Source organism: Tribolium madens, unplaced genomic scaffold (assembly GCF_015345945.1).
Source record: "Tribolium madens isolate multiple individuals breed KSU strain unplaced genomic scaffold, Tmad_KSU_1.1 Scaffold_97;HRSCAF=244;Tcas5.2_LG3a, whole genome shotgun sequence".
Taxonomy (NCBI): Eukaryota; Metazoa; Arthropoda; class Insecta; order Coleoptera; family Tenebrionidae; genus Tribolium; species Tribolium madens.
In genome coordinates this window covers 680,224-704,702 of record NW_025401069.1, presented here as the reverse complement: position 1 = coordinate 704,702, position 24,479 = coordinate 680,224, and the positions used below count along the sequence as shown (strand labels likewise).

At 34.0% G+C, this 24,479-nt stretch overlaps 2 protein-coding genes and 1 long non-coding RNA gene across 5 annotated transcripts in view; 1 reads left to right on the top strand and 2 right to left on the bottom strand.

Annotated features, from left to right (window-relative positions):
• Positions 1-24,479, top strand: part of LOC123015338 — an 89,810-nt gene that overhangs the window by 32,082 nt on the left and 33,249 nt on the right. The gene's annotated exons all lie outside the window — the stretch shown is intronic.
• On the bottom strand, positions 17,388-21,425 carry LOC123014784. Its single transcript, XM_044414058.1, has 4 exons — positions 19,965-21,425; positions 18,301-18,396; positions 18,058-18,254; positions 17,388-17,535 (listed from the first exon to the last, which is right to left on the bottom strand). Exons 1-4 carry the CDS (start codon positions 21,423-21,425, stop codon positions 17,388-17,390), a joined length of 1,902 nt encoding a protein of 633 aa, XP_044269993.1.
• LOC123015339 lies at positions 22,388-23,108 on the bottom strand. The gene is made up of 3 exons (XR_006413377.1): positions 22,881-23,108; positions 22,759-22,830; positions 22,388-22,436 (listed from the first exon to the last, which is right to left on the bottom strand). It is a non-coding gene; the product is annotated as an uncharacterized LOC123015339 (long non-coding RNA).

Genomic DNA, 24,479 nt, shown 5'->3' with positions numbered 1-24,479 from the left:
TTTGTGCCTAATTTCGCAACTCTTTATTAAAATCTTTCGATTATCTTTCGTTTTTCCATACCTTTTCAAAGGAAATTTCCATAAGGTGTATTTTATTTATGGAAATAAGGATGAAAGTGGAAAAAAACTAATACTACTTAATAGTAATTATTTTCTTAAAACCAAGACGCTTCAACACTTTGGCCAAAGTTTTAGTTGTCCCTTGAAATAATATGCCAGATGCATGTAGCCTTGCGAGAATACTTATTAAACAATTATCAAATAATAGACACTACGAAAAATCAATATTCAAATAATATCCCTGTTTTTCCACTTTTTTGTTAAAGATTAAATTTTGTTTTAAAATTCTGGTGAAACGAATCACTATTTGCAAAATAAGAGCAAAAGAGGTAACCGTCTACTTATAACCCAAGTACATTACTTAGTGCATAACTAAGTTACTTTTCAAGGTAGGCCTTTTTTACGTCTAATCTTGTCCCTTTCCTTCCGACAAAGTACTCTTTGGGACAGTGGGTGCTAATAAATAACCACGTTTATTAAATATAAAGCAAATAAAATCAGGAATTAATGGAATTTCACTAGTCATGAAAGTTAGTTATTCATCACATTTCTTGATAAAATAGTACAGTGTAATTCGCTTAGTAGATACAGATAATAGTACCTATATTAAAAAAACAAGAGTTACAAACATTCTCATTATGATGTGAGTAGTTTGTGACAAATGTGTAGGACGGATTTTGAGCGGCCAATTTTTTTCATTTTAATGTTTGTCATTTCACATATGGTTTTACTCTAGTGTGTAAATAATTAGGGTAATTAGTAAAGTTCTGAAAAGAACCCGAGTCTTTTATTCCGAGAAACATAAACACTTGAGCCTAATTTATGAGTTAGTCAGGGTGACAAACAAGCCACCCCAAGTTGACCGTAAGAACGACGCCATCGAATCTGCATATGACCAGGGCTTGGGGGGGCTTTAACTAATTAATTAAGCCATAATCGACTTTGACCAGAAATTTAATATACAGGGTCGTGTTTTCTTATAATTGCGAAAAATTGCAACCACGTATTCTACATCGAAAAAATAAAAATAAATAATATTCTTTTAAAGTTTGTTAAAGATATACAAGGTGTTAATGTTCTATAACAAAAATTAAAACTTATTAGTTCTTCTGGAACCACTTCAGTTATTTTCATAAAATTTTACAGACCTTGTAAGCTATTAAAAGTGCTTATTTTCTGGAAATTACTTTATTTTTACTCTTACAAGTGTAAGAGATTTTTTTATTAATATTAATGGTATATTAATGACCATTGTATTAATTAATCGAGGAGTTTGAAGAGTGCCGGGGGCTATAAGCCGCCAAGTTTGGATTTATAATCCTAATTTGAGCCACAAATTATTGTTGAGAACAAGCACAAAGCCGTGTTTACAAGCTACAATAAATGCTTTTTCCCTTAAACTAAATCACAATTTTCATTAAATAAATTCTTTTTCCCTTAAACTAAATCACAATTTTCTCAATTAAATAAATTGGTTCATTTTCCTCTTTTTTCGAAGTAAGATCGAGGGGTTTTGGGGTTGTGTCAGAATCCAGTGAGCCCCCTGGGGTCGTGTCAAGGTATAGGACGAGAGTGTTTGGAGTGTTGGGGTCTCCAGACCTTGTCGTACCGTCATCCTCAAATCCTATGACTCTATCCTCGTTCGGCAAGTAGTCTAAGGCTGCATTTGTATCTTATCAAAAATGAGGACACAAATACGGTCACTCACGTTGGGCCCTACCCACCGACTGAGAACTTCAATCATATGATTTGAAATGCCCGGTCGAATAGAAACTTTACCAAGAGTTGCCTTAAGTGTGCGTTCTGACGATAGTATAAACATTTTGGAAAGAAGGCTATACGTTCGAGGACTGCTTTTGTGAATAGCACTGGCGTCAGCCTTGTTCTCAAACGTAAAACTTTTTGCTTTTGATTTACACTTATAATTGCTCAATTGTTTGTAAAAAGCGTTGCTGAACAGGAATAAGTCCCTATCATGGCGCACTCTATTCCTTAATGATCTGGCCAAGTTATACAATTTGACTTCTTTTTCCTTAAACGCCATTTTCTTTTTTGTAAGACCCAGTTGGGATAAAATTTCTACAGAAATATATTTTATTAAAACATTACGAGCCACTTACAACTTAAATTTACGTTGTTTTACGTTACGTTCTTTTAAGACTTGGAGTTTCTGTAACGAAAAAAATCAATATAACAACTAAGGACTTAGATTGTAACTCGCGTTTTTGGCCTTTTATAGGCCGAGCCTGGATTACAGGCCTTTCATCACTGTGACCTGGAAAATATTGTAATTAATTTGTTTTCTATACTATTTATTACTCTTATTACTCTGGCAAATGTAATGCAGTTGTTGTTATATGTGTTAAACAAAAGCTTTAATGGGTGCTTGGATGGAACAATTACATTAAAAATATGCAAATTACCACTTTAGCTTTTATAAAATTTACTCAAAAATTGCGATGGTATGTATTGTGACACACGTAACTGGAACAGATTTAATGTAAATACATTTTCTAAGCTGGACGTTTATTTATTATTAATAAAAAAAATAGACCAATTAATTGATATCAAATCTCAATTCGATACCATGTACGAGGTCTGATCAAATAATACGGTGAATAATTTTATTACAAACAAAGTAACAAGAAAGAGCCAGAAATAGCGTGTTGCTAAGTCTGGTGAGTAAGGTGGATGGGGACACACAGGAAGATTTTTCCCAGCCAAAAACTCGCGAATCAGAAGCGATGTGTGGCAGGGCGCATTGTCGTGATGAAGAAGGAAGCCATTAGCCCATTTTTCTGGTCTCTTTCTTCGTATATTGTTTCGCAAACGTTGCAGTACGCCTTTGTAAAATTCGGAATTTACAGTTGTTCCTCTTGGAATGAACTCTGAACGCACTATGCCCTCAATATCGAAAAAAACAATGAGCATGGTCTTGATGTTCGACTTTGACTGACGTGCCTTTTTAGGGCGAGGAGAGTTAGGGGTTTTCCATTGGTAACGCTGCATTTTCGTCTCAGGGTCATAGTCATAGACCCAACTTTCATCTCCAGTTACAATTTTGGCCATGAAGTCCGGATCTGCTTGAAGACGATCCTTCAATTCCGTGCAAATTGAAACACGATTTCCCTTCTGTTCAGGAGTCAAAAGTTTGGGAACAAATTTTGTACTCACTCGTTTCATTTACAAGTTATCGGTTAAAATACTTTGCACAGACCCGTAAGAGATGTTAGCTTCTTCAGCAAGCTCTCGAATAGTTATTCGTCTGTTAACTTAAAACAAAACTTATTGTTAACGCGTTGTTCGAAATCCATGATGCGCGATAAACACGACCTCACTATAGCGGCTCTGGAGACTGATCAACAAGTTCAAACTTGACACAGAATGTCTCAGCGGATCAAGCTATCGGACATATGACATGAAATGGATGTAGCATCATCAGTTGCGGCTCTAAAAATTCATTCACCGTATTATTTGATCAAACCTCGTAAATTATTGGCAGTGCAAGCTCAATGTAAGTGATTAATTAATTCTGAATTAACAACTAACTCATAATTACCTCATTCTGTAAAGCTGGTAGTACAAATGGTCCTTCAAACTAGGATTATTCACGACATTCTTCCACTTCCGACACCGGTCCAACCCTTTTTTGGGATTAGGGAAGCGGAACCGAGGCCTTTCTTTGTTCTGGCACCTTGGCACAATACAGGGATTACGGGTCGCTTACAAATTAGACATTTGCTTACCTCTTACAGTTCTAATATTAACCCTAATACCCTAAATACTAACGACTAACACTAGTTCACAATACCTGAAATCAAAAATATAACTGTTTTTTGATTAATTTTGCTTGCAATTTATACGTACCTAAACACTAAAATTTATATTCTTACCATAACAAAGTTCAAGGAAACACCCACGCACACAAAACAAACACAAAAAAGTACCAGAAACACTTCGAATTTTAGAATATAAATTTTCTACCGGATCTTGATTAGAAACCTGAAAATTTATAATTGTTTAATAATTTTAGTGGGAAATAAATTAAACCTCTAATTGAAAGTCTCCAGTTTTTTTAAAGAAGGTGGCTGCTTTTCCCGAATATTAGAATTTTTTTTGTAAAATACATTGACGGTAATATAGGTAAACAACAATTCAGATGGCCGCTATTCTTTTTTACTGTTGTACGTAATTCTTTGCCGGGTGCAAGGTGCGGTAAACTGCTCTCAACACTGTCAAAAAGTTTATCAAAAAATAACAAAAGGTCTGCAGTTTGGCTAGCTTTAGGTTCCAGATAATAATTTGAGATCGATGGCACCTCTTTGCTTTTGTCTGCTATAAGCTTCATAGCTGAACCAACCGTGTACCTAAAAACTTGAGTGCAATTTTTCACTCTCATTTTTTTTAATTTTAGTTGGTTCCACGTGTGCATCTGTGAGTTTTACAAATAAACTCTAAAAACCTTGATTTTTGTCCACTTTATATAGCCTTTCAATATGGGACCAAGAAGCCACCTTTTCAACATTAGGTATCCTGTTTAAAATGCATATAAACATATTATTCCTTATGCATTTAATTAAATGAAGAAAATCAAATAAATGAACAATTTCTTGACCATTTATTTCATATTTAAGGACATCATCCTCAAGAATGTCAGAAGTTTGTTGAAACTCTTTCACTAAATTATTAATTGCAACCCTGTTGGGGCCTTCTTGGTCCGATATTGAAGCTACAACAGTTAACCCGCATTTTACCACTTCAGAAATTACCTGTTTAATTATTTTAACCAACTAAAGATTGGTGTTGTCGCCTCGTAAAAAGAATACCACACAATCTGCGTTCATTTTTTATGAATACCCTTAATCATAAATGTATTTAAGAGCGTGATCTGCAAATTGAAATCCCGGTGATAGAGAAATCTCGTCATCATTATGACGCAATATTAATTCATAGCAGACATTTTTGATACGCGTTCTTTGTGGTGATTGAATATTGTCTCGTTTATACCAGGATAGAAAGGTACGTTATTTAGCATTGTACATTCCTACAAGTTAAACTAAAAGTTATGATAAATACCGGTAACTTTTGCAGCTTTGTTTAAAAATCGACAGATCCAAAATTTTGTCGTCAACAGTTTATCTTCGCCCACGAGGTTTATATTTTTGGTTACGTAATTGCGACCAAATTAAATTTGCAGGGACTTCATTTAGTTCGATATGCAGCTGCCCTAACATTCTCGTGTTACTTTGTAAAAATTTCAACTTTTGCTTTAAAGTCGCTTGTCGAATTCTCAAATTAGTAGCAGCTTGCTGTAAATACTGGTCTCGTTTATAAAAATACCTTGCTTCTGGAGTTAACCACCTTTGCTTCGTGTTTCCAGCGGAGCGTGGTCTTCTTGACTTTTCCAACATCTAAAAAAATGCATCGTTACAATTACATGGAATGTATATGTCATAGTCATCAGTCTTTGGTCGTAATGCCCATACAAGCTGTAATCAAATAAATATTTCTTTGTTTGACTGAAATTTTACGTCATTTCAGGGATTGCCCACTTAATTCTAGTCAAACTAAGTAACCGATTAAACCAGTACATGTTACAGCGTTTGACGTAAGTGTATTTAGTAATTTGTTGTAAAGTCTTGAAATGTTTGAAACTGTCTGTAGAAATGTAAATTTTTGGTAAGAGTAGGTATTAAGTCAACATGGTCAACATCAAGTTCACAGGAGCGCCAACCAAATTATGTTTAATGACTTAGTAAAAGTTACTAGAAATATTTGGTTGGTGTGAAAGCCTCATTTCTTGTGACAAACTACAATTAAGAAATTACAATTTACCATTGAGTTTCCTACACATGGACAAAAGGACCCTTTAAGAAAATAAAGTCCTGTTCTTTGAATTAAAGGGGTTCTTCAACTCGGTGAAGACTCCCGTGTAATCAGTTTTATAACCGGCTGGTTTCAGGTGGGGCGATTCGGTGCCTTGGTGGGGTACTCTCGGATACTTACTATCTTCCGGGTGGCCGAATATGTCTAGTTTTAACATGGTAGTATCGTACCGTGTGACTGATTGCGTACCCTCGGTCGGTATTTTTAGTAACTTTGTTACAACGGTTTTTGAAGAATAATTATTGCTGTAACAGTGATTGTGGTTATTAATCTTAACGGGTCGAATAAACAAGCTATTGTGCTAAGAACTAATCGTTTAGTAATTTTTATGCGACTTGCAATGGAATTTACTCTTTCTGGTCGGGTGGTTACAACATGACATTGTTACCTGTCGAAGTAGTTGAGTCGTCCTTTTTAACCGTGTTGAAATTTAAGTTAGACACTATTATGAAATGGTGAAGAAAAAAGGAACTGTATGTTCTTAATGAACAAACAGTGACTTAGTACAGCTGTTTTAAATTGTTCCTAGTCTCTCTTCCGTATGGTTTGAGCATAATAGACTTCGGCCTCTGCTTGCACTTTATTATAATAACTGCTAAAACACCACTAGTCATTTATTTGGTTGAACTTGCAAAAGAATTTCGCCGACATATTTTAGCACTTGGATCTGTGTGAATTTGAGTTGTTGTTTTGTAATTTTTTATCTTTAAAATAATAAGATCGACCAATGGGTTGTTTTTACTTTCTTTTATGGTATTTTTAATATTCGGTATAAGAGTTGTAGGATGAGTCGACTTGACGTCGATTAGAGTATTTATTTCAAATGATCTCATCTTAACATGCATGGCCGTGACAAAATTCGATTGTGAACCAGAATCTAAAAGAAATTGACAGGATTGAAAGTTTATGAGTTTATTTTTATATAAACAATGGCAGTAGACAACAAGAGTTTACTTGATCCTTGTCTAATGGCGTGAGTCAAAACATATTGGGGTGTAAGTGCTTGGACTTCTGCATTAATTTCTGCCCGTAACCTCTGAAGTTATATCGGGTGTCAAAAAAGACGGACAGTTGTTGTAGTAAATGTTTTTGGTGCTGCATACACCGCGATTTTATTTTAACACTTTGTTGCCGAAGTATTGAAAAAATGTGAACTATTTTAATTTTCTGTGTTTTTTCACATTCTTATGAACCATCTAGATGATTAAACCAAACATTTCAAAAATTTTCAAAAAAACAAAAATTTCCAACCTCCTTCACTTTAAAGTACCTTCCGGTTCTGAAAAAAAAATAATTTGTAAAATAAGGAAACTTAATTTTTATTCAATATTATTTGATATAAACATAACATTATTCAATTTCATGAAATTTGGCGAAACAATTTTTCTTTTCATTCCAACATAGATGAATTCTGCATGTTGTGCACACAGAATGAGGTCTTGATTGAATATTATCCATGCTGCACACCTCACATCTACCACGCTTTTCATCGTAACGCACCCAGTGGGAACCCCTGTTTGTCAGTCTTACATCTCGAGTAACGGAATATCCCACCCTTCTTCTCTTTTTCTGTACAGGCGTGGGCAATTTATCAGTAGATCGTCTTTTTTTATTATAATTTTTTTTGTAAGCTAACAAACCTTGAGCTGTATTTCGTCTAAATTCAAGCAATGGTATTCGCTCAAACAAATTGCAATATATGACATAAGTGTTGACAAATGCCATATCGATCAAACCCCAAAAGAGGCAGTGCCACCATTTCTTTGAGCGACGGTCAACTCCATATACTGCTCGTAATCTATCGGCGTGATCCACACCCCCCATATGCGCATTATAATCTTTTACAACTTCGGGGGCTATGGCATCCAACTTTAAACCATCCTTTTGTGTGCGTTTGATTATAACTTCATCACTTCCATGGTAATTGCTCGCAAAGTAAACTATTTTATTATTTTTCCATTTCCAAATTCCTATATCCATGCTGGAAAACCCGTAATCATACTCTCCACGACTTAGTGACTTGTCTGGTGTAAAATTTTTAGGTAGTCCCTCTCTATTGCCTCTTATTGTCCCACAGGCTAATGTTTGTTCAGCCTTCAGCTTTTCTAACAGAGCTAGCGAAGTAAAGTAGTTGTCGAAAGATATTATTTTGTTTTTGCGCCATTCACTTTCTGTTAGTTGTAAGACCACTCTTTCTCCCAGACCAAACGTTTTATATTTTTCTTCAATTTCGCTGTTTTTCCCTTGATATATTTCAAATTTTAGCGTGTAACCACGTTGGTCACATAGACACCAGAGTTTACTACCGCGCTTGATTGGCTTCATTGGATTATATTGTTTGAGGGAGCTTCTTCCTTTGTAAAGAATAACTGACTCATCTACAGAAAGACCCTTTATATATTGTGGAAAATTGTGCATTTAGTTTCTCGATTATGGGCCGCAATTTATGTAATTTGTCATTCTTATTTTCAAGCAATTTTGAGTTATCATTTACGTGCAAATTGCTCAAAATCATGTCAAATCGATCACGTGTCATCGCAGCTGAATCTATTGGAACACCTAAATCTGCACTGGTTGACCAATAATGCCGCCAACTTGGAAGTTTATGATATTCCATTATTTGATTTATTCCAATAAATGTATACAGCTCTTCTTTTTTCAAGTTGAGAGTTTTGTGGCGTTGCGTCGCGTACAAATTACTTTGTTCAATAATTGTATCAACTATGGGTTCAATCATTGGAACAAATATGTCTGTTGCTGATTCACAAGCAACGAATGCTTCGTCTACTGCCCCATCCTTATTGGCAAGTGGATAGTCTGGCATTATTTTCGTCGTAGTTCTTTTACGCCACTTCCTATCTATATCCATCTTCTTTTTCTTTTTAGTTTTATTAGATGTGTTTTCATTATACTTCCTCTTGTTCGAAGGTTTTACACTCTCTTCATGGTGTATAATTCATTTCCATCATCTTCTTTATCTTCGCTCTCTTCATTTCCACTTTCAATTCTGTGTTCTTCCGTATCGTTCTGGTGTTGTTCCTCATCATCTTCATAAAGAGATTCAATTACTTGAGAATCGGATCTATGAAAAACTTCAAATTCAGTATCACTTTGATTCTCATCATCTTCTATATCTGTGTCAATTTTCAAGTCTATAGGAATATCTTCGGTTACCATTTCTTCTATCAATTGTAAAAGTTCGATATCACTCAGAGGTCTCTTATTATTGTTCCATTTTTTTGATGTACTCTGTTTTCAAATTGCAAAACTTACTAATAATAATAAAAAGAAAAAGAATGTCTTACTGGAATGGGTACACCACTGCTGTCCATTTTCGTGGCCGGATGGTACTTTGAGGTCCGCCTGAATCAAATGGTGTTCTCAGCAACCACAATTGTGAAATCTGGGTAATAATTGCGTACACACATACAGAATTTAATAATTCAATAATTTGTGAACTTACCTTCCTAATATAATTTCCACAACAATTAATCAGACACAAATAAAAATGCACCTGTTCACACAAGTTACTCACCATTCTACACTGAGAGAAAATTTTTAATTGGCCAATAAAACCCGCCAGTTCAAATTTAGACCAATAATGTGAAAGCATTTAAACGACTTTAAAGTACCGACCGATTCCCTGCGCTATTGTAGCTCACATATAAATTATGCTACTGTTTAAAGTTTGGGTACTTTAAAGTACCGTCCGACAACAAAGGGTTAAAGACTCTTCTGCAGCTTTCAGTTTTAAAGAAAACTCGCAGAGGGTGAAAACGAAAAGGCAACAACGCAATAAGTGATTAAAAACCGCCGTAAATTATCATGTGTAGTACATACGAATAGGTACATACGACGATGACAGAGATAGGTACTGTCTATCCATCTTTTTAAAACAGTAATAATCCAACTATAACTTTTAAAAACTTTTAGTAACAAATCATCTACTCTGCTATTGGCTAACAAACAGGCGTTAAAACGTCTTCGCATAGTGGTTTGTAATATTACAACGGTAGAAAAAATCGTAAAATTTCAGCGATTTGTGATGTTGTTAAATAAATTAAATCTTATTTAAAACGGCTTCTGTTGGGTATTTGTAGGACCAACTAATATAAACGCTGGTTCGTTATTGAATTTCTTGTTTATTTCACTTGAAATGTGAGAGTACATTATTTGACTTAAGATTAAGAACACCGGACTCGTACTCCAGAGGAGTTAATTCGTACTGTTTGAGTATTTTACCTTTACTGACTGAATGTTGTACAACTACTACCCAGTTACGGGTGGCACCCAGCCTTAAGCTATGGTTTTTTAGACCAGTGCGCAACGTACAACTGTGACTTACACCCAAAAAGTGTAATCATTAAAAACAAGTGCCTGTCAGACTGAACTGACAAAACTTTAATTGTTATTTTGTACAGCGATATATTTGACTGTTTAAAACTCGCTCCATCACAAACGGTTTAATTACAAATAACAAACAAATCAGGATTCGTAAATTGTTAAGTTGTTTTTAATTTTTTAAGTTGTACAATATGAAAAACTTGAAGGTTCATAAATAATACTTTAATGCATAACCTTAAAATACTTACCGCTTTTTCCCATCTCTTTTGATATTATTTTCCATATATTATTTTTAACCACAGCATCTTTATATTTCTTGCTTTTGACTTGTTACAACGGAGGATAATTTCAAACGAGATCTATGAGTTTTTTTTTATCTTCTGAAGAAGAAAATTTGGAACTCATATTGCCTGAACTGGAGTTCTGCTAAACTACTGCGTTGATCAAGTTTCAACAGATTTCGACACACGATCACAGCGCATAATGTTGTTCGTGCGTTGTGCGCGAAGTTAAGAAGACTTTAAAAAACATTTCTATAAATTAATTGGATATTAGGGCACACACACTATTGGCGGCGTCTTGTAAGTCCTGCGTCGCGCATTGTCCTAAGAAACCGTACCTTTACAGTGGGGGATGGTGCGCAGTGCTCAACAGTCCACACAACAAAATAGCACGTATTTTGTCCAGTTATGTACATTTGTCCCTAGACTTGGTGGTAAAAATTGTGGTTGATGTTGACGTTAATCTCGTCCTTTTAATCCCTCCAATAAAAGTATGTTTCGTCTTACAGTGCTTCTGTTAAGTTTTCGGTATTCCTCTACTTATATAGGCACTAGAGTTGCCGAATCCTACCTTCTCTCACTGAGCTATCAGGACTTGCTCTCAGAAAGCCTGATTCTTCCAACCTACAAATAATTTTTATATTACATTTCGTCTAAGGTATAATTTGTGATTTTTGACCTACCATAATCCCGTCGCTTGTACTTGAACGTGGGTAGCTTCTTCTAATTCTTCCAAAGCCGTTTTCTCGTGGGTTTTACCCCATTGGACTGCGACAACTCTCTCTAGCGAATAGCCTTCTGTCAAATGTTTGAAGAGAGAAGTTCGGAAATCTTTTTGGGGTTGGTGGAATTAGGAGTCTTGCAACTTTATGCAAGCGAAGGTTATACTTCTTCGGCGGCACTTTCTGGCTACCTATTGTCGCTGGTATTTGACATTTTTCTCCGGTGCGCGAGTTCTGACGCGCCGTGTATAATAAAAACGCATTGACGATTGTCATGTCTATCATTCTGATTACTAAACACCTATACCACTTTTTTCTTCTAACAACGATGGTATGTTTCTCCACGAGCGAGTCGTGTTGGTCTATATCCCCCATAAAGTTATCCGTATTTACAACTTGTGGTTGTGGAATAGCAATTTTTTCTTTTTGTTTTATGATTCCATCGCTACATAACATCTATTATATCAAAATTCGATACAACAAGTAATCTTAAGTACCTCTGGGGCGCTTTTGAATTGTTTTAGAGTTTTTATAGGACATTTTGCAGTCATATTTTCTCTAATTGTTCCAGAAGCCTAAAAACCCATTAATTTAATTTTTTGAGATAAAAAATGACTTCTTAAGAAATTGTCCAATTTGTGTCACAAACGATTCCGGTATGGTTGCTTAGATATTGTTGTTATTACTAACACTAACAATTAAATACTGTCTATGTAATTTTTGTGGTCAGTAACGGATTGTTTGTGGACAGGGCATAATTTGTCTTTATTATTTTTCACCTAATAGAAAGGGGTTTTTCGGACTTGTTGAATCCTTCTAATAACCCAAAAGTTTTTTGGCAAGTTTTATCGCGATCATTCTGAATAGTTCACGTTGTGTTAAATGAGTCTTTCCTACAACTTTTTTCAAATGGGTTTTTACAGATTTTATATTAGCTTTCCATAATAAACCGTATGGGGCCATTTGACTGATGTAAAATGCCAATTTATGCCCATATTGGTTAAATTATTATAAATATTGTTTTGGCTATCTTGTTTTTGTAAAAATTGAAAAAGCTTCAATTCGTTCGATTTTCTACGTGAATAATTCTTACGCTATTTACATGCTCTTTCCAACGCAACCAGTGGAGAGCTATTGTAGATTGATTGGCGGCTTTTCGGTAACCCTCCCTCGGTAAAATGCCAATTGTATTCGGTTTTACAAAATTACGTCGATTAACCAAATTACAAGCCGATGCAATTGTTATGCATTCTAACAGGGGATCTATGTTATTAGTAAAGTCCGGATTTTGGGTCAAAAAAACTTTTAAAAAACACTGGTTTTTAGGTCTCAAAATACACTGGCGAAAAAACTTAACGCATCATTTTGAAATCCATGAAGTTCTATTGAATCATATGGAAAGAAAGATATCGTTTTTCTAGGAATTGTAAATTTATTTACCCGCGGTAATTGTTGCAAAAATTCTGGAATTTTTTTCTATAAGTGCTCCGGTAGCGGAACCTCAACCTAATCTTAATTTCCATAATTCTTGTAAAATTATTTTTATTGATGCCAGAATAGGACCTAAAATCCCTATTGGATCATAAATTGTCGTTGTTATGTTTCGGTTTGATCTCATATTTAAAAAAATCCTTGTTACAATCCCAAATTAACCCTAAAAAAAATTTCAAATTTCAAATCATATGATTGAAGTTCTCAGTCGGTGGGTAGGGCCGGCCCAACGAGAGTGACCGTATTTGTGTCCTCATTTTTGATGAGATACAAGTACAGCCTTAGACTACTTGCCACATGAGGATAGAGTCATAGGATTTGTGGATGACCGTACGACAAGGTCTGGAGACCCCAACACTCCAAACGCTCTCGTCCTCTTCCTTGACACGACCCCAGGGGGCTCACTGCATTCTGACACAACCCCAAAACCCCTCTATCTTAGTTCGAAAAAAAGAGGAAAATGAACCAACTTTATCAGAGGACGGTGATTTAGTTTAATGGAAAAAGAATTTATTTAATTGAGAAAATTGTGATTTAGTTTAAGGGAAAAAGAATTTATTTAATTGAGAAAATTGTGATTTAGTTTAAGGGAAAAAGAATTTATTTAATTGAGAAAATTGTGATTTAGTTTAAGGGAAAAAGAATTTATTTAATTGAGAAAATTGTGATTTAGTTTAAGGGAAAAAGAATTTATTTAATTGAGAAAATTGTGATTTAGTTTAAGTTTATTTTTTTCGTAAAGTGCTTAGTTTACGAAAAAAACGCTTGGTTCCATACTTTTTATTCACCTGGTATGTATTATTTCATCTCTTAATGAAATAGCTTCTTCGGATAACAAATCATCCATATAAAAATCGTTTAAAATGGCTTTACTAACATTTGGAAATTCTGCAGCAGAAATTTTAGCTAATTTATTTAATCATTTTATTGCTAAATATGGAACAGAAACCGGTCCGTAAGAAACTGTTTTTAAATAATATGTTTTTAATTCATCATTTGGATTGTTTCTTCAAAATATTTTTTTAAATTTCCAATCATCTGTGTGAATAGAAACTCTAAATTTGATAAATCTACTACGAAAAAAACGTCAAAACTATTCAAAATGTCTACTAGAGGAATGAAAGTGAAAAAAGAGGAGAGAAGTATCACTTGTCGACTTCAAGAAATCAAAATCAAATGGTTAAGGGCGCGTTACTGAAACGTCAGAACATCGTTTGAGTAATTCATTCAGAATCTTTTTAATTTTAATTTTTTACTGAAATTTTTGACGGATACAGATTATAAAAATAATAAGAAAGAGGTTAGTGTAGATTTTAATGATTAAAAATTTATTTGAAATATTTATTCTCCTTTTAGATTAAATGTTGGTTAATAAAATTTCAATTAAAAAGTAATACAAACTTCTTCATGTAGTTATATAACAACTTCTTTACTAAATGTTACATTATAACATAATAACATTAAACTGATTGAAGAAAAATTAGTACAAAGGCCGCCATTATTTGAATGTAACATATGGAAAATGTCGCCTGTTGTAGTTCGATAGTTTTGTCTGCAGAGGGGGCCAATGTAAAAATGTTTTTTTGTAATGAAATTATAAATCCTTGTATTGACAACTAACTAAAATGAAAATATCATTCATTAAATTTTGTTACTCTGTGAATGGTGAATAAAGTATGAAATGAGCAGCTTGCGTCCTAGAAATGGAGGATTTATTTTTGTCCAGTTGGTGATTTTAGTAGTGTTAAAAATGACCAGGATCTAGTGACAAAATATCTGTCAAGTCTAGAGACTTTGGATATGTATATTAAATCTGGTCAAATCAAAGTCAATTGTAATAAAATACCGTAAATGCTTAGGATTAAAAGTAAGACAGCAGATGCAAAGGTGGTTTGACATTAATATTTCAAAATTTTAATTTTTTGTTATAAATATTTTTTATCTGTATACAGGGTGCGCCAGAACTCGCGCCCCAGAGAAAAATGCCATATAAGGTAAGATACCAGGAACATGGAAAAAATGTTTAAAAAAAAATATTTATAAAAATTTCGAAGTTATGAGGGTTTAAAGTTTGCACTTTGACTCTATTTATTTCTGTTGGAAAAATAATTTTCCAAGTTTTTTTGCTATAGGCTATTAAAAGAGACAACAAGGAAGCTGTATTCTAAATTGTAACTCTGTTCAATGTTATTTGTGGCTTTTATTGGCAAAATTTTTGTCCCTTTATTATATAATTGTAAAAAAACATATACAAGATCATCAGTATCATTAAATAGATATAAAAAAATGTCATGTCAAAAAATATATGTCAAAATTTTTTGACAGATAGAATTTTTTAAACATTTTTTTCATGTTCCTGGTATCTTACCTTACTTGAAAATTTTCTCTGGGGCGCGAGTTCTGGCGCACTCTGTATACCAATGTCTTAATTTTACATAATTTTACCAGATTTTTTAATTTTGAAAATTTACTGCGCAGATTATGTTGTTCCTACGAGTGTATGTACAAGATATGTCTTTTTAAAATGATAGAAACAGTAGGCATATGGCTTCAGTATAAATGGAGAGAAGAGATGATACGTATTAGATAATAAGGTAACAATAAATGACAATATTTTATTATTTTATACTAATTACTTTATTTCAACAGCTTTTAAACCATTCGGGATTCTTCGCAGTATTTATTTCTATCGAAAAGGCAATCCCAATAAAATGAATTTAAGTGGGGTAGCATTTTTTCAGCCCAAAATTGTTGATCTCTTAAAATAATTTCCACCTGGAGATCTTGGTCATTAATGTAAATAAAAAAACATATATCTTTTTGAGATATATTTAATTGACCTTACACTTATAAAATCTTTATAAAAATCACATTGTTACAGTAGGCATAATTACCTGATAATAATATTTGTGTGTTCGTTTTAAAACAAGTTTATTTTTGTTATCAATCTATACACAATGAGTTTTGTGAGTTTCTGCAGCTTTTCGCAGTGTCAGACCAGCCTTGTGTACTTTCTACAAGCATTTTATTTCGATTATGCCATTTTTACCAATTAAACCTTAAAATAAAATAAAAATATTTCAAAATTATTTATACTATGCATAGCATCTGGTGAAGCTCCTGGGTAGCCATTCTCTATATCAATAAAAATTCCTGAAGGGCCCACTGAACAATTTGGTCGACTGTTTTTAAATTTTTAAAGAGCAACTTTTTTTTTATTTTTCCATACTCTGTTGCTTCATTATAAAAATCATAACCATATAAAAAAAAAATTGACTAAATTATGACAAGGAGTGTTTTTTCTTTTTCGACAAATTTCTCATTAGTGAGACGATTTTTTTACGGACTTATAATACTCGTTGTCTCACTAGCCAATAATTTGTGTTTTTCCAATATCAGCTCTTCACTATTGAGTATAGTTTCGTCTGCTTTTTCGCCATAATCTTGTTTTTCTGCCACTACCACTGGACAAGTTGCACTTGAAGTAATTATATTTTTCGAGAATTCTAGACTTTATTCTGCGGTCAACTTGATGGTTTCTTTTTTTCTTTCAATAAACTTTTTAAAATTTTGTCCAGGACTTTTATTCAGGATACTTTTCCAAGAAGTTGCTTGCAATGCAACTTCGTCGTTGTAACGGAGCCCGGTAAGGTGTGCACCTGTTGCAAATGACCTCCTTTGCGTCAGATTTAATCTTTTGCCAGCAATAAATCGACATAAAATTGACATAAACAATTTAGCCCTATTGTTTATTGTTTCATTGTCAATGAGTTGATGCCCCTTTACAATTAAACGGTCTAGGGCACTTAACACAAAAATCGATGTATGTAAAGGCTATAAGGCTTAAGAAAGGTGACTTCCTACATAGTCCCCTATTAGCACTTTTTTCCTTCTAGTCGTCGAAAGTATGGGTAAAGCAATTGACGTAAACCATTCTTCGAAGACATCTGAATCAAACGAACCACTGTCTGTTCTGTTAAAACGTGTCCCAGGTGGGCCATTTTCAACCCATTTTGGATACAATTTTTTTTCTCTTGAAAACCACGTAAGGAGCAAGCAATACGCCTCTTCCTGTAGCAGCAAACATAATGGACGTGGAAGACTTTGACGTATCCATGATCCTGTGAGCGTGTTTTGACCCTCTTTTTTACCAAAATCTTTTCGTTTCCGGGGTCATCGTAATTAACGATGTTTTCTGCAGGAACACCGGCGATGGATTCCTCCAATTCTCTAAAATAATTGGCAATGATTTCTTCATTAACATTCGCCCTGGCCCTTTTAATGTTTTGCGACTTTCTATTTGACAGTACCTGGTTTCGTATTAAAAACGCTTTAGCCCATAAATACAGAATGTAGCAATATGATGTGTTTGTATTTTTTCAGGTAATTATATGCTTTAGCCCAATCTGTCCCAGGTAAATTGTTATGGAAACCTTTAATTTGGACACCTTTACTGCGTAATTATTGTTGAACGAATTCTCTTAACATATGAACTGTAAATGGATAACCAAATCCTCTAGCAGTTGAAAGTGCTGCCACTATGTATTTTTCTTCAGTTTATTCTAATATTGGAGGTTCTCCTAATCGGTCAGAATTAAGACCTTTATATTTCCTTTAGATGGTATTCCTTGGCACACCAAAACGCTCTGCCGCCTGTCGAAAAGACGGCCTCTAGAGCGGCTTCCAAAGTTTCTGGAGGGTCGTTTCGCCTGTACGGCGTTCTCGGTTCGCGGCATGTGTCGCAAATTAGCCTGAAAGAAAAAGTCCATTTTTTTAAATAATTGTGCCCCAAAACAACAATATAAAACATGGTAAAGTTTCAACCGCGGGAATCTCTCTTAGATGATATTCTAACTACAAAACGACCATTGATATCGCGAGTGGTTGTTTTTTGAAAATGATTCTCACATTGTACTTCGTCGGGCGTACGCATATCATTCATAACGTCATCGACTTCTCAAAATGAAGCCATTTTTTTGTCCAGGGTGTAATATTAGCAGTTTCCACGACGAATTTAATTTGTTGGTCTTGTATGCCCCCTATTATTAAATTTACTTTGTCCTCTTTGGTTATTGGTAATTTGTGTTTATGAATAAGAGCCAACTTTTTATAAACATATTCGTAAAGCGATTGACCTTCCTCTGGTATATAATTAATCATGGTAACTAAAGCCCCGTGTCGTTCGCGTTTTGTTTTGAAATTTGATAGAATCATGTCGTGGGGAGCCCCTGATACCAAACCTGTGCTGGCCCTCGTAGCTTATTAAGGGCTACATAACAAATAGCCCTATCGTCCCATCGATGAAGGACGGCATATTCTTCAACACGGAATGAATCCACTCCTCCGCGTTGTTGTGTATAGGATTGAACTCCGAGACAAAGTTCTGGGACAAATGCCAGCCCACGCTGTTGCTTCTCGAAGAGGTACCACCCGTGAGACCACTAATCCCTTGGATTATGGCGTTTCCCAACTGAGACACCGAATCTGAGAGTGTGGAATGTCTTTCGCGAGGATACCCATGATCTCGCGAACCACTCCGGCTCCTGGAATGACCAGTGTTTCTGGCACTTTAAGAGCGCCGGGACCGACTCCTTGATCTTCTCGACATTGTTCTTTTAATGATGCACAATATCACTAATAACAGTAATAACTACTAACTAGCACCTAGATGTTAAAATAATAAAAATAGAAATAAAAAAAAAATAAACGTTTATTCCGATTATGAGAGTCTTCAAACACAATATTAGCTCGAGCGGACTTGAATCCAGACTGTAGTACATAGAACACACTCAATATAGAACGGATTCCGCCCTTACCGACACCCGTTCTACTACCTCGCCCCTCCTCTTGGAACGATGTAGTACTAAAACCATTGGCGGGACATTCAAATTTGGGCTTTAAGCATGCTTTTTGCTTTGAAAGGTGTACATTTTGTTATTTATTTGAAAAAACTGAGACAATTGATTGTGGAAAAACACATCAGCAGATTTTTGAAGTTTTTCCAAATCAATTGTCAGTTTTTAAAAATAAATAACAAAACATACAATATATATAAATATATAACTCCTAACTTTTAAAATCAAAAGCGTCAATACAAAACCGACATTTTTTCTTTATTATAATCAATTTATTATCAYTGGAAAATACAAATTATTAAAAGACATTATTAGCATATACACGATTCATAAATAAAGTGTAAAAATAGATTTAAAGTAAATTAAACAGAATACTCGTAATGTAAAGTAACAAATCTTTGCAGAATTTTATTGTTTTGCCGATAACGGTTACAATAATTAACTAATTGTGGAAGTTACATTTTTGTCAAAAAAAAATAAAACTGCCAATGTGATGGTACTTAAAAAGCAGAAAAAAAAACCTAAAATCAAGAGAAAACTTACTTTTCTTTCCACTGAAATAACTTTGTCTTATGTACAACTGAACTCTACTGATAAATTTTGAGCCAAAATMCTTCACTTTTTCATATCAAAAAACATCGTGAAAAATGAAAGAAGTGGCGATGATGTGGCACAACATATAAAATATATGATAGATTTTAAAATTAACTATAAAATTACCTAGCAACAAGAAAGTTGATGTATCTTTATACAGCGTAAAAAATAAAATAATTATTGAGGAGTATCAGTTACTTGTTAGAAAATTCATTCAGAATTAGGTATTATTTAATAATAAAATTGTTTGATTTTCATCGCAAATATTGTCTACGAGATTTACGATAAATATCGAACAATTGCTTTTCAATATCATTAGGATTTTCAGTTAAAGATTGTTTCCCCAAAACAATGTTACTCAAAGTTTTCATATATCCAAAAACATAAACTTTTAGAAACAACTTGAAGATATATGTTTTAATATCTTCTTCATGAGGACAAGACTCTAACTGAAAGTCCACAATTGTTCGTAGATGGCTAATAACCCTTTCTGTCATATGATAACAATAGAGAGCTGAAGGTACAAGAGTTTTGCAATAATGATAAATTTTTAGAAGTGTTTTTATAATATTAATATTTAAGTACTTCAACCTTCTATTGCCATCATATTCTCTTAACGAAATTATCTGATGATGAATTTCATCTGGTTCACCAATATGCTCTAAATTACGCAGACAAGTTGCACAGTCATATTTCTCAGGAGAGATATGCTTTACTATGAATCCGCCTACGTAACTTAGAGCATCAGCTTCCAKATAATCAAATTCACCATCAGATACTTCCGGGGGTATCCATCGATCATTTACTGGTGGATCAGGACACACTGGTCGCTGTTCTACAAAATCTCTTATTGAAAATAAAAGGTCTTCGGGATCTTGCTCACAATTGGATCCCGGGGAATGGTAAGAAGCAAAAGTTSTAATTAGAAGTGATTTATAATATGGGACAAAGGCCTTGCAGGTAGGATTGTTGTATCTCACTCCATACTGCCTCACTTGACCAAAAAAATTCTCAAGAGGGTCTTGGTTAAAAGCTCGCGCAGGAAAAGAGTTGTAACCAAGCCTCGAGAGAATGTTTTTAATTAAGATGAATCCGTCCAGAGTTTGATACCAACCCTCCAAGCAAGGTGGCCTTGATCTGTCAGAAGGRTTGCTTTTTGAAAWTTCCATATTTGAAAATATACGTTTCCCCTCGATCCATTTTCTTAAATGAGGAGTTTTTCCTCCTACCATTCCCCGTAGAACCTTACCACCAGTGTATCCTAAACCACCATTTACGTTATCAAAAATTTCATCAATAAATTTAATGAGCAAGGCGGTTTCATGTGCCTCAACAGGAAGTGGGTCACTGAGAATGCTGCGTCCCATTGTCCCAGCAGCGAAATCCATAAAAGAAGCCACCTGATCGCTAAAAACTTGAGCACATAAAGAAACTTTCATTTTTCGTCGTTGTAACTTTTCTGGTATAACATGAAAATCAGTAAGTTTCTTCATGAGCCTCAAGCCATGATCTCGTGCCTGATCTAAATGATATGCTGCCTCTATATGTGACCACTTGGCAACCATTCTTTTTCCGTTTTTATAAAATACCAAATTTTTTGTTAATAAATTATTCCTCAAGCTCTTTAAAAGATGAGGAGGATCAAACAACGGAACAACTACGTGGTTATTTATAATGATTACATTATCTTTTACTTCCTCACCTTTTAAAGTAGCATTGAATTTAGTCTCGGAAAGCAATATGCTAAGAGCTTTTCTATTATTGCTGCCCTGATCGCATATAGAAGCAATAACATTTAGACCAGCATCAGTGGCTCGCTTTACGATTTCTTTGTAGAAAGTGGCTATTTTGTTGGAATTTAATGATGATTTGCAAAAGGCAAAAGCCACAGGTTGCTTCCATCTTTTGAAAATGCCTCGCAACATAAAAACACACACATGATCAGCCACATTTCTACTCTGGGTAAAGCCGTCGTCTTCGAAACCTATAATTCTGTCCTCATGCGGCAGGTAATCCAAATGAGGTTGGATTGCAATTTCATCAAATATTAGGGTACACAATTTGTGCTTATAGTTCCTCATTCGGCTTACCTGTTGCTTGAGAACTTCGAACACAGGTTTCGAAATCCCCGGTTTTATGGGAACACCATTCAAAGTGCTCCTTAGAGTTCTAACAGAGGGTAGCGCAAACATTCGGCTTAAAATATTATACGTTTTAGGACCACTTTTCCACAAGGCTATTGCGTCTGTTTTGTCCTCTAATGTATATTTCCTAGATTTTGGTTTGCGAGACACATTCCGCAACTGATTGGCAAAAAAACGTTTTTGAAAAGGAGTAAAATTTTGAGTTAATGTAACAAATGCCTCATCATGCGCCAACTTCTTTGCTGCCCGCAAACTGTTTCTTATTTTCTTCTTCTCGTCGTGCCACCTTTTTCTGCAACTTCTGTGCCTCTCTAAAAAGACGACGTTCGACAATGAATAGTGTGAATAAAAATTAATTAATAACTTTTACATTCAGAAAAAATGTAAATTGAACTTTTATTCGGAAAGTACCTTCTACTAGAGTACTAGTTAAGCATTTAGGAACTGAGCATTTACAAAAATGAATTTTTATTCGCACAAATCAGAATATTATTATTTGTGTATAAAAGTTTTTCACCTAATGTAGTTTACTAACAATTTCTATCTATTCTAAAATCTTGTCGGCTAGTGTAATTATACTCTTTATTTCACATAATTTTACGAGGCCTGCGCCTAATGTAATACAATACTCGATCACAAAGCACTATACATATATACCCACAAAAAAATACATTTAATTATTTTGTTTTTGGAAACCTGAGTGAATAATTGTCAAATTCATCAATTTCATTGCCACTTATTTCACTTCAGAAAATTTTGTAATTTTTTTAATACTAAAATTTGATTGCTGATTTTACAGGCACACAGCCTTCATAAATTGTGTAAAACAAGATTTATAATAACATTCATAATTTATTATAGCGTTGCGTTTACCTCCACTAGTGCTTGGTGTTGCTTCAAGCAGGTTACTTGAATAAAAAGGCAAAGCTAAAAGTGAAATATTTAAGTCATATTAGAATTATATAATTATTAAAATATTTTACTAACCTTTACACTCTTCTTCGAATGGTCTTACACCCAATGAACTGTCCACAAAAGCAGTAGGACGGGGAGATGTATCTACACAGAGAAAATGTAAAGAATATAAAAAGAAATAAAATTACGTATATATTGTAAAGCAAAAACAAAATGTTAATTTAATAGCAGTTAACAATAATTAAATAATACATTTTTACAGCACCTGGTTTAGTAATGTTGGAGTAATCTAATTTAGTAATTATTTAAGTTATTATTTTTGGTGTAATTTCTAAATATATCAATCACCACTCGAAAGCAGTTATTTGAGTTATCTTAAAGTTCATCCAGCCCGGATCTGCGACCCGCGCTGTCAACACTCTTGATGTAATGATGTTTACAAAATATTTAGGTATACTATACTTACGTATTTGCGATGAAGAAGAGAATAATTGTCTTCTTGTTATTTTTGGTTGTTCCACATTCGAGACGCTTGATCCTTTAATAAAATACAGGGTCATAAATTTATAATACAAAACTTTTTCATACCAGAAGGTGTTAATCTCTTCCTAATTTCTGGCTGGTTCTGGTTTCTGGTGGTTATATATTCCTTCCGTGGGGTAGTAAATGTTTGCTTTAATGTTACTGCTGACGGTGAAACACAAGCCGCTGGCAAATCAACCCGATCACCATTTTTTGCAGATTCGGATAAACCTTTCAACAATCGAAATTAAATTTTTATAAATCTATAAAGCTGTTTGCAGTTAGTAAATTTTAATAAATGCATGGATTTTAAAATTAAATTCAAAACTTCCAACATAAAGTTTAAAAAAACATGAAGGTGTAAATATACAGGGAGTTTCACCTAATTTTACGAGACCTGCGCCTGTAAGATGCATCAATAATACATATTCCGATACGAACTCGATTATAAATTTTGAAAAATTGGATAATCTTCACTAGTTTGTTCACCCTTTCAAAAATTACAACGTTTTTAGTTAGTTAGTGATAAAGATAGATAAACTACAATCATATTCATGCCGTCTCTTGATAGAACAAATGATAATTGTTTCTGAAAAACTGCAGCTTATGACTATTAATAAAACAGTGATTAGTTTGACAACTACTGTCATGGGTTTCCAAAAATTAAATAATTAAATGTGTATTTTTTGTATCCAGTGTTCTGTGACTTTTGTATATTTGGGTGCGTACATTAGGCGCAAGCCTCGTTAAGTTATATGAAACACCCTGTATATGTATAAACGTTTTATCTTTTCAAGTGTTTTTTTTTTAATTAGGCTAAACGACCCGGCTTTAGTTCTTCACAGACTGATCTCGTAAATATATTACCGAACTACCCTTATGAAAACATCTTGTTGTGAAGGCTAATAATATCATAAATAACACCATCATCTGCCGAAATTGTTTATAGTTTCTGTTTTTGCTATAAATATTGATAAGTTGGTACTTACGTTGCGGTAAATTTTTGGATGGGATGGCACTTTTAAACAACTTTTCCCTTGATTGCGGAATGAAATCTTTTTCGTCAAAATGCACTTTGCAAACAAATCCCCGACGATGAATTATTTCAGGTGATAAATCGTCAAATTGAGGATTTGCTGCAGCATTTAGCCAGGCATAAAACCTTTCCCTGTTTCTATTAGGATTTGGAAACTGGTACATTTTAAGTCCAGTTTCATGGCATCCGTAAATGCTACACGAATGTGTCCCAGTAGACATGTTATCTACAAATCAAAAATAATTTTTATTAACAGATAACAAAGAAATCCACAATGCCATCACCACTTTTTTCTTGAGCAAAAATTGTTTGTAAAAAACTGAAATGTAGATAAAAAAACCGACTTACCTTAAAAAACTAAATGTTACAATTCACAAATAACAGTTAGGAATGTTTTTAATAGTTTCAACTAAGATTATAACACACTAAACACCAAAAAACGTACAAAACAAATCACAAAACAAATGCGATGCAATTCCCTTAGCTTGCATAAAAAAGTTTCCAGTTTCCCAGAACTCACTCGTAATTTCAAGTTTTGCGCCATCGCAGTATGCACCATTCCACCAGCGGCGGAGACAACAAGTTTCGATAAAATAAGTAAAAATTTAAAAAACAAACCTAAGTTTATG